Source organism: Salvelinus alpinus, chromosome 8, assembly GCF_045679555.1.
Source record: "Salvelinus alpinus chromosome 8, SLU_Salpinus.1, whole genome shotgun sequence".
NCBI lineage: Eukaryota > Metazoa > Chordata > Actinopteri > Salmoniformes > Salmonidae > Salvelinus > Salvelinus alpinus.
In genome coordinates, this window is record NC_092093.1 from 20872883 (window position 1) to 20883847 (window position 10965).

Sequence of the window (10965 nt, forward strand, 5' to 3'; positions counted from 1 at the left end):
GGGGAACGGATGCAAGGTAAAATAAAATAACATGTGTAGGCCAGGGGATTGAAACTGATGGACCGGAACTGTTCTAGAACAAAATGGCTGCTTGTTGCATCACCCAGGTGGGTGCTGGTAAGATTAGGTATTAGGTCATCTTCTTACTGAGGAATGTAATAGTTTTTCTTAAATATTTGTGTTTTGCTGTATTTTACTTGTTTTATATTGTATTAGATTTTAGTTTTTGTCTCATGAAATTGTATATGCTGGACTCCCTTGTGAAAAAGAGCCTGGTCTCAATGGTGACTCCCTGCTTAAATAAAGGTTCAAAAAAATAAAATAACATCTGTCTGTTGCACAATGACTTCTCAATATACACAATGGCAAAACATCAGAGAATGAGTGAAAGTTGTTATCTTAGGACTTAGGGACTTAAGGATAAGACATTTCACCATTATACTGTCAGCCGTTTGGAAATGTAACTCCTGTACTATTAAGCGAAAAATGAACTTGAGTTGAAAGCATTTTTTTGTTAAAATGGATTGTTTCCCTGCAAGAAAAAGCCTCCCAGAAAAGTCTTTGCTGATTGAAAAAAACAACCATGTTCGGTTTGCTCTCTTCAAGTGAGTGCATGCATGTGTCTGAGTTTAAAACCAACATTCCATGGTTCCAATGTGCGCTCGTATAAAAAACATTATATTTAGAGCTTCTTGAGCTGCCTTGTGTTCCGTTCCAAACTCTGTCTAATGCAAACACAGCAGAAAGCAGTCTGTCAAACTCCACAACCTTTCCTCTCTCTTTTTCTCACTCTCTCATTATCTACCCCGCCAGTGTGGCTCCGGTATGTATTTCATCTGTCTCTTTTAGGACTATTCCCAGTCACTCCATGTAGGCTAGTGATTACATTACTTCTCTGAGAACAATACAAGTATTAAGATATTAATTCTAACCTTCATGCCTGTGCTCTGTCTTGGACATGTGATATGTTTTGTTTTTGCCATCCCATCCTGCCATTATCTGTCCATATGAATAAAATATGAGCAATAATCCCCTGTTGTTTGTCACTTGGAGTGTTGTTTGTTAGTGTTCATTCATTCTAAAGCCCCGTTTATACCTGGTGCTAACATGGGTCCTTTGTCCTGATCTTGTCTATATTCTTATTGTGCCAACATTTACAGAAATATGTCTACACATAGTATTAAAATGTGTCTGTTATCCGTCCACTGTATCTGCATTGTGGCCATATTTCCTGGTCCCTTCCTTTATGCTAATTATTTCACAGCTTTTCTTTCAAAATCACATTTCTCTATCTATTGTTAGACACATATTGATGTAATCAGTCAATGGTGCCACCTGTCAATGAATTTAGTGGGTGGAATAATGATTATTTAAATAGTTTCACTGTCCAGATTGATTTACACTTGTAAGATATCTAGACGTGTCTGACTACCTCTGATCACAATCAGATCACAATGTGTTTTTTTATTGTCAAAAAATGTGGGCACAATCAGAATGTGGACAAGATCAGGACAAAGGACGCAAGTTAGAACCAGGTATAACGGAGCTTAACAGAACTATTCCCACTGTTGCCAAAACCACAACAGAAGAAGGCAGCCAAAAGCGGGAGAATGTGCCTGAGCGTGTGCATATGGAGCAGGTACACCTGTGGCTGTGTGTTTGTTTGTTTGTCTTTATTAATTAAAGCAGCTGTAGTCCTCGTGTCTTGCTGAGGGCCCATTGTGTCTGTCTGATAGCTCGCAGCCTGTCATGTCTCAAATCGCACAGTCAACATACTCACAGCACAGCCCAGCACAGCCCAGCACAGCCCAGCACAGCACAGCACAGCACAGCACAAACACAATAGAAATCCCTCACACACTGACACACAACTCAGCTTGTTTGTTTTCTTTCTCTCTCTCCCTACTTCCCCTCTCTCTTTTTCTCTTTCTCTCTCTCTTTCTCTCTTTTAAGATAGGAAAATGAACTATTCCCAGGGGTTAACTTTTACCTCTGCTTTCCTTCCCAGAGATCTGTGCAATGCCATGTAAACCTACTGGAGGAAAACATCTCGCTGTGTTTTCCCAGTCCTCCCCAGAGACCTTATAACATCTGTATAGATGTAGCAGCCTTGGACCCTTTCTGTGATTCTGTACCCCATTGCAGACCATTACATCACTTACACTGACCCTTTCAAAACACACCGCCAGGCTCCAGTTACTGTACGTTTATCATAAGAGGTGTAAATGCTTCATCTTGGCATTCACTGTTAGAGAGTTAGCTTTTAACCTTGTCTTCTCTGTTATTTTGCGGCTAATTTATGTGGGAGAGGTTCTGCTACTTTTGACCCCTTGACATCCTTAGTTTGATTTGAATGCTTTTAAACACAAATTGGGAAGTCAGCTGGACAAGTGTGGACAATTGGAGCAACCAAAGTGTTTTCTCACGATAAATACACATTATTTATTTACAAATAAAGTGGTTATAATAGAAATAAATACAAATAAAAATCTGAGCATTGTACTTCATGTGGTATTGCACCCATTTCGAAATGTACATCAGAAATACATTTTCAAAACCAGTAAAGGATTATTCCTCTGAGTAAAATATTTATTTTCCCCCAACTTTAAGTAGACATAAATATATTCATATATATTTGTTTTTTAATCTTCTTCCAAAATAGCTATGTTTGTGTCTTTTCTGTCATATAAATAAAACGTCTTCATTGGGAAACCGGGTGTCCATATAACCTCACTCTCTCTCTCTTTCTGAGTCTCTCCATCCCTCCATCCTTCTGTCTCTGTGTGTCTCACCGGCAGCCACATCCCTCCACCACCATATCCTGGTAGTTTTTGAGGATGACCTTCTCATACTCATCCAGATAAAGCAGTGATATGGGGCTGAGCTCTGTGGGCACGCAGCACGCCCGGGGGATGTTGGAGTTCACAGAGTTGACCAGCGTCTGAACGATGGCATGGTTGGTGGAGTTGAGGTGGTCGGCCAATGGGAAGGGGCACTCCCCGTGGCAGTAGAAGGCGTGGTAGCCAGGGGGTGCAACTATCCACTCATTCCAGCCCACGTCGCTGAAGTCCACGTAGAGGGCATGTCTGCGGCAGTTGGCCTTGTGTTGGTGCTTCTTCCTCTGTTTCCTGTGGCCTGCTGCCTGTCTCTTGTCCCTGTGCAGCACCGCATTCCCCTGCCTGTCATGACCGTAGGTCACCAGCAGGGGGCGAGCCTGGGGCCATGAGTCCTGGTCCCCGTGGAGGGAGCGGCTTACCCTGACGTGTCGTCTCCGTCTTTGGCCCTCTTCGCCCCCCAGGGTGTCTGGGTGGAGCATCTCAACCAGGAAGCCGTGGTTGTGGCGCCCCCCGGAGGCCCACTGTGACACGGCGGGGCTGACGTCAAAGCTCTCCCAGCGGCTCAGAGAGTCCTGCACCAGCCGCGTGTCCAAGAGGCGTGTCAGGGGTTCCCCACGGGGAGATGCAGGGGCTCCAAACACCTCGTACACATTGATACGATGGAAGCCACCAGCACTGGTACTGGAGCTGTTACTGCTGTTGTGACTGGTGTTACTGGTGGGAGCTGCTGTGGCCCCCAGGACCTGGTCCCTGTATACCCGGAGCTCTGCAGAGGTGATAAGCTCTTCTCCAGGGATGGAGGTGAGGTTGAAGAAGAACTGCTGGGTTGTCCTGCCCTTCAGACTGGCCAGGGCCTCCATGGACTCTACAGGAGAGGAGAAGGAGAGAGCTAGGGTCAGTGGATGATGTTGACATAGACATTTATGGCTAAGATCAGGACATGTTTTTTTGTACTGCAAAGGTTGTGTTGATAAAGGTGGTAGAGTAACTCCATGGAGTGGAGGACAGCCACTAATGGTAGATACAGTGCTTACACGGAGAGCATGCTGCAATGTAAAAAATGTAGAGGCAAACATGTATGTCTTTATAGATTATACAGGAACAGGGAAGAAGATTCACAAAGGTTTACTGTCCTGACAAACTGGTATTCTTTCCACAGCTCATTACAACACAGAGACATTGTTGTCATTCATGTCATCATACACACACTCACTAAATCCAGTGTAAAGGCAAAAGCTAACAGTTATGACCTTCCAGCTGCAATATGGTCAGGTTCATACATTTCATCAGAGTAAATGTCATGACATCAAAGCAGTGGTGTTCCAATGTTGATAAGATCTAGCAAAGACCAGTGATAGCATCTAACCATTATGCATGCAAGGCCACTAAATGCCATGGAGAATGTTCTGCCCTTTAGGATGTGGCTGCTACATGATGGAGTGCTGTTATTATTGAATGTGTGGGAAAAGGAATTGTCGTCCATCATGGAATCATCAAAGCTAGATTATTATGACATAATTACGGGCCATAGGGAAGTATGGCTCATTTATCTGTATGTCTCATTTATCTTCATGTTTTTTACACCTTTTTGTAGCAGTCTATAGATACACATTTTATTCCTATGTGCATATTTGGCCTGATTGAGAATGAATTATTAACATTAGTGTGTAAAACAAATTTCAGATACATATGTCAATGTCAGCACTTATATTTTCTTGATTGTAGTCAAACTTTTTACATTTACCTTTAAGTGTTTTACAGATGGCACAAAGACATGCTTGTTATCTGTTTGGAGTGGTAAAATAAACACTAACTTTGAACTCAGGGCGTTTTCAAAGGAGGCATTTAGGAAATTCCACCCCCTCATCCTAAATCTCTCTCCAGAAGCACAAAGACCTCAATTAGACCCATCAATCCTTATTGATGTGGGAAAACCCCTTCTCTCTATTTCTCTCCTTCAAACCCCTTCTCTCCTTCTCTCTTTCGCCCACTCACTCCAAAATCCCTCTCTCCCCTTCGCTCTCTCTCTATCCCTCTCCGCACCCCAAATCCCCCTCTCTCTCTCTTTAGCTCCAAATCTTTCTCTCTTTTCTCTCCCCCCTACCGTCTCCCTCTCTCTCTCTATCCAGAACCCTGCTGTGTGAGTGAAGGAGGTACTGCATGCACTGTGTGAACAACATGTTGGGGCTTGTCTAAGAGTTGTGAACCACAGATATGAGTGTATCAACATTCCTAATTTCTTGGCCCTCTGTGGGCCAAAACAAAAGATAGCGGCTAATATCAGGTCATTCATCTCTGCTGTCTTTGGCAGCCGGTTACTGAGTTAGGCCTGGAAATGTTCTGTTTTGCAAAAATAACAAAATAAAATTGAAAACCGATATTACAGAAATGAATTGCCCTTCTGAAATGAATATCCCGGAACAGATGTGAAGAATGGATAAGGCTTCAGGCTTTGACATTATGGTTTACATGTGTAGCTACACGTATATTAAACATATAGGACCCCCCATTCGTCCCACTTCTACCATAGGAACAATCAAAATAGACGAAACCATGCTGCGCTGGAACATTGGATGAAAAGACAGGAGGATGCAAGGGTAAACAACTAAACATGGCTGAAATGTATCCCAAACGGCTACAGTTAAGGTGTGGAGTCAAGCGGAAGTTTACACTAGTGGAGTGAGTGGTCTCAGTCCCAGTCACCATGCCTCCTACCTGTGTGGTTTTTTAGTGTGTCAGTGGTGTTTGTCGTATTTCTGTGGTGTTTTTAGTGTTTCAGTGGTGTTTGTAGTGTGTCAGTGGTGTTTGTAGTGTTTCAGTGGTGTTTGTAGTGTCAGTGGTGTTTTTAGTGTTTCAGTGGTGTTTGTAGTATTTCTGTGGTGTTTTTAGTGTTTCGGTGGTGTTTGTAGTGTGTCAGTGGTGTTTGTAGTATTTCTGTGGTGTTTGTAGTGTCAGTGGTGTTTGTAGTGTCAGTGGTGTTTGTAGTGTGTCAGTGGTGTTTGTAGTGTCAGTGGTGTTTGTAGTGTGTCAGTGGTGTTTGTAGTGTTTCAGTGGTGTTTGTAGTATTTCTGTGGTGTTTTGTAGTGTCAGTGATGTTTGTAGTGTGTCAGTGGTGTTTGTAGTGTTTCAGTGGTGTTTGTAGTGTCAGTGGTGTTTGTAGTGTCAGTGGTGTTTGTAGTGTGTCAGTGGTGTTTGTAGTGTGTCAGTTAGTCCACTGGGTGTCATCCCTACCAGGCCTCAGGAGAGGAGAACACCCAACCAACCACCCATCCTGACCCAACCACTCCAATGAGTCATTCACTGGGTGGAAACTTCCTTGTGCAGTGCAACACTCAGGAGTCTGTGTATAAGGCCATCCATGGACACATTGGGCATGTACCGTACACTACTGGAGCTAGAGCCAATTAAAAGACAGGTACTATCAGATAGACTGTACAAAAAGCATGAGGGGAAATGATTTTTTAACGGTTCAACATTTGGTTTTCATGTTTCATTATTAACTGTTCTGGTGTGTTTTGTTGCAGCACTGTGTAAATGTAGTGCCCAGATGAACTATTGCCTTGTAACACTAGACTAGAGGGTTAGACATCCTCTGAGCACATGCCTACCTCTCTACCCACTGCTACTATACAACATAGTACAGATACAATACCAAATCAAAAAACACCACCAGAGTTCACATCACCCAAAGAAAATGTCCATTTGTGCCTCCAGTTCAACTCTTGGATCAAATACCTCATATGTATTTTAGCATTTAGACCAATTGGCCCATACTGAAACAATAATCTGGTCTGCATGTGTTTCTGAGGTATATAAATGTGTAGTTTTAATGTAAAATCACGCAGTCAGCGACGCATATGTAGCTACATAATAAGTATGTACGCCTAATTACGTGGTTCTATTATTTGAACGTGCGTAATTGCGCATAAAGAGTGCGCATTGAGTGAGCGATTGGAAAAGGATAACGCGCACCCCAAACACCAGAATGAGTAATGAACTGACTAGTCCTGTCTAAAAATGAGACGGAGCTATGTCTGCCACAGTGGCCTCTGTCATAATGCTTGTGTAGACAGTGTAGTGTAATGTCATGTCGTGTGTTATTGAAGTAGCAGCAGGGCGATGACTATCACTTGCGCACGCACACCGCCCTTTCTTTATCCCTCTCCTGTGGTGCGTGTCTGGAAAAACTGTTTTCAGGGCCCACGCAAACACCATCAATTATTAAGAAACAAATTACCCTTGTGATACCACCCACCACCCTTGATGTTTTGATGCCTGTTATAGCACAGTCAATGGAATGTTCCAGGTAACGGGTTGCATCACCGCATATTTCAGGGATTAGGCTACTTTGCACTTCAAAGTTACACATCAAGAAGTTCTCTGTCGAACCCTGACAATGAGTTTTACTCGTTACATTGTTAAATTACCCTTTGTTATTTTATGATCTACTTATAAAGGGCGTGTGTCCCTGACGCGTGTCACTCTGTTAGGACATGAGTGGGCCTGTCATAAAAAAGTGTAATTGCTTTGAAAATCCTCTTCACACTCTGAGTCATGTTTAAATACAGGGTCGACATGTCTGAAGGAGCAGAGGTGCTCTACGTCGCCAGGTGAAATATGCCACTAATACGTACCTTCATGGTGAAAGCTTCTAATCGTGTTGGCCTTGCTGGCGGCTCTCTCTGCGTGCCTCCCCATGCTCCGGGGCCGTTTAGTGCTGTGGTCTCCGTTCAACGAATGCATACGGTACAGGTCCACCATGTACTGAGGCACCACAGCCTGTCTGCTCGGGTTCGGCCTCCGCTTAAGTCCGAACATATTGAGGAGCCGCAGCTCGAACTCGTTGAGAAAGTTCTCCGACTGCTCCGGGCTCTGTTTCTCGGACTCACTGTACTTCCTCCGGCCAACCTCGGGGATTAGTCCCGCAGCGCCTCCCAGCAACACCTGAGCCAGCAGCAGTACCATGAGAGAACGAAACACCGCGACCATGGTCAGTTAGTCCCTGCGAAGAGAGGAGAGCAGTTTGTCAACACACATGCGCCGCCGACACAGCACACAGACAGCTATCGACAGGAGAGACATTGGAGGTTCACTGTAAAATTCCTCCCAGCCCAGCTGCGATAAATGGTTTCTTCTTCCATATAATAGCAATTTGTATTAAAGCAGGTTAAAAGAAAAGACACGTCACTTTGAAGTAAAGAACATTAAGGTTGGCAATAACATCCCCGCGGGCTATGCTTACCGAAATAGGGGATTGATCTTTTAACATTATAACGGCAAAACTAAAACACCAGAATATCAAGGTGAGGAAGTTATGAAAGAGAATTGTCAAACAAAAAGGGGGTGGTAGCCTACAGGAAAGGAGAAATCAAAGAAACTGGAAGAAGACAGAGAGAAGACGGCAGACAAAGTCTGCAATTACAGAAGAGATAGGAGGACGTGTTTGGTGGTGGTGTTTAAAAGAAACACTACGTAGACCTTAGAACACACAAAGCATGACAGAATGTAGGCATCAAAAAGGTTCCAGTAGAAACAGTCGTGGCAGCAGTCAGATAGCGCTACAAGCGTCTATTTGGTGAGGCTTTGACGGCAATGTATGACTATAATCATGCGGGATACAGTTACTTCAAGGGGCTCGCAGGTGTGAGATCTGACGTTCGTATCCTGGCCATATGTACCCCAATGCGCAGACAAGACATCAAAACACATCTAGGTCTACATCACAAGTACATATCCTTAACATACTACCAGTATGAATTTTTGTATGTACAGTATGTTTCGGAATTTATGTACCCCCCCAAAAAATGTATAAATACAAAATGGAAAAAAGAAACGGGGTTATTAGATCCAGAATACTCAGCGGATGGACAGTTTATGAGAGTTTCTCAACTTTTACCTAAATATAAAAGTTGTCATTGACTTCAATAATGAATACCTCTAACTTGTTTTACCTGATAAGGAAGCGCTGTGTCCAGTCGTCCTTCCAGCTTTGGGCTCCAATAAATTCCACATTAATTCGTGTTTATTCCACGCTTTTCCTCTGCGGGCGAAAGACAGTCCGTGCACTGCTCCGACCCCTTTCTCTCGCACATATCTCCGCAGCTGGGAATCTGGAGACGTCTTGGTCAATAGAATAAAAAAATCGCCTAAAGTTATATCTATGAGGAGGAAGCAGACTGGTGTAGGCAGGACGGGTCTAAGTATAAAGCAGCGTCGTTGAACATCTTCAAATGCGAACTTTTAGATCAAGTTTAGCAGAGACCGGGTGTAGAAGATCAGACTGTATAGTGTGTGGCTGTGGGAGCTTAACCTCTCTCTCCCGTGCGCAGCACACTAGCAGTCCAATTGATTGGTGCCTTCTCTTCCCCAACGAGGCTTTTTGTCGTGCAGTGATGTCACCAACGCAGAGCTGTCAATCATGTCGATTCCAAAGCACCTCCTGTGCATTTTCAACCAGTCCTGCACCTACAGTAGCCTGCCCAAACTCGCGCTGCTACACAGACAAAATGCTCCTTTAAATGTGTTTTGACTCTTACAAAATGACTGAAATATGAAACTTTCTTTGATAATAGGCCTAGACTTTTATTCGTTCGTGTGATCTAACATTGTTAATTTTGACAGCTTCAAAATATCTAACTTTAGGTTTTCTTTTCCTTTCAGAAAATAGGCTACTCATCGTAATGCCTTCTTCTAATGTTCGTTCCCATTTCATGCAGAACTAGGCCTATATTTTTTCATTGTTAATCATAGAGAACAATATCTTGAATCTCATTTTTAGAATTGTAATAAACTGCAACAGTTCAAAAACGAACCAGAGCAAGTGCGCCAACGTGTGGATGGACTATATTAATCTATATTAACCCCCCCCCCACACACACACACACACACACACAAACACACCAGTGACATGCAGGCAGGATAGGCAATGCCCACCCTGTGATAATTTAATAGAAAAATAAAATAAACAATTGCCATTCTTTTTTTAATGTAATGTTTTTTCTCAATGATTCTGATGGTTTTTCTGCTCAAAATCTCAACATTTGCTAAAACTACATCAATCTCTCAGGAAAGAAGCCAGGGTATTCATGCCTTCCTTTCCACCCATTCAAATTGGTGACACGTGCGGCCGTTCCTGACTCCAGTCACTGTTAATGAACAGGGTCAGCATAGGTCGCCTTTCTTTGCCTAGCTTGAAGTAGCTTCATTTGTTGCATTGCTGCACATGCATATTGCCTAAACATGATGTGTGGGTATTGTCTGGGGTAAATGCTGCACATTTGGACATGTCTACATAATTTGGCGCTGTCATCCCTTGAACTGACACATGGACTATACCGCACTTTAAAAAATGTCTAAGTTGGAATAATGTAACTCCTCTTTTTGTGTCAGAGTGAAACTGGAAGGAGGCCTTGGGAATGCTTCTCCCACTGCACCGTGGGCCTGCTATGTGCAAGCAGAATAAAATAATGGACATGGGGGTTCTTCTGTGACTCCTACATTCCTGTCACTAGAGGACCACTCTGAATGACAGACCAGTGTACTTCCTTTTCAAGTAAAGGTAGGCCTAAATGCATTTTCATTTGCAATTTGTACTGTATTTTTCAGTCCTTTCAATTGTTGATATGGACATTTCATAATAACCTTATTTATTATATACACTACCGGTCAAAAGTTTTAGAACACATACTTATTCAAGGGTTTTTCTTTATTTTCACTATTTTCTACATTGGAGAGTAGTGAAGACATCAAAACTATGAAATAACAGATATGGAATCATGTAGTAACAAAAAAAGTGCTAAACAAATTAAAATACATTTATTTTTGAGATTCTTCAAAGTAGCCACCCTTTCTTAAATGGGCGACAGGTAGCCTAGTGGTTAGAGTGTTGGATTTGTAACCAAAAGGTTGCAAGATCAAATCCCCGAGGTGACAAGGTAAAAATCTGTCGTTCTGCCCCTGAACAAGGCAGTTATGCACTATTCCTAGGCCGTCATTGAAAATAAGAATTTGTTCTTAACTGACTTGCCTAGTAAAATAAAAGAATGACAGCTTTGCACACTCCATGCATTCTCTCAACCAGCTTCATCTGGAATGCTTTTCCAACAGTCTTGAAGGAGTTCCCACATAT

At 42.9% G+C, this 10965-nt stretch overlaps 1 protein-coding gene across 1 annotated transcript; it reads right to left on the reverse strand.

Annotated features, from left to right (window-relative positions):
- Positions 1-2417: 2417 nt before the first annotated feature.
- LOC139582701 (bone morphogenetic protein 2-like) lies at positions 2418-9191 on the reverse strand. The gene is made up of 3 exons (XM_071412943.1): positions 8789-9191; positions 7472-7839; positions 2418-3702 (listed from the first exon to the last, which is right to left on the reverse strand). Exons 2-3 carry the CDS (start codon positions 7824-7826, stop codon positions 2789-2791), a joined length of 1269 nt encoding a protein of 422 aa, XP_071269044.1. The 5' UTR covers positions 7827-7839; positions 8789-9191; the 3' UTR covers positions 2418-2788.
- Between the last annotated feature and the right edge of the window lie 1774 nt (positions 9192-10965).

Bases quoted from the DNA above. Each gene is read 5' to 3' on its own strand.
- LOC139582701 (XM_071412943.1), bottom strand. From the start codon at position 7,826: ATGGTCGCGGTGTTTCGTTCTCTCATGGTACTGCTGCTGGCTCAGGTG. The intron at 3,703-7,471 runs GTACGTATTAGT...CCTCTCCTGTAG, and splicing joins TAGAAGCTTTCACCATGAAG to AGTCCATGGAGGCCCTGGCC.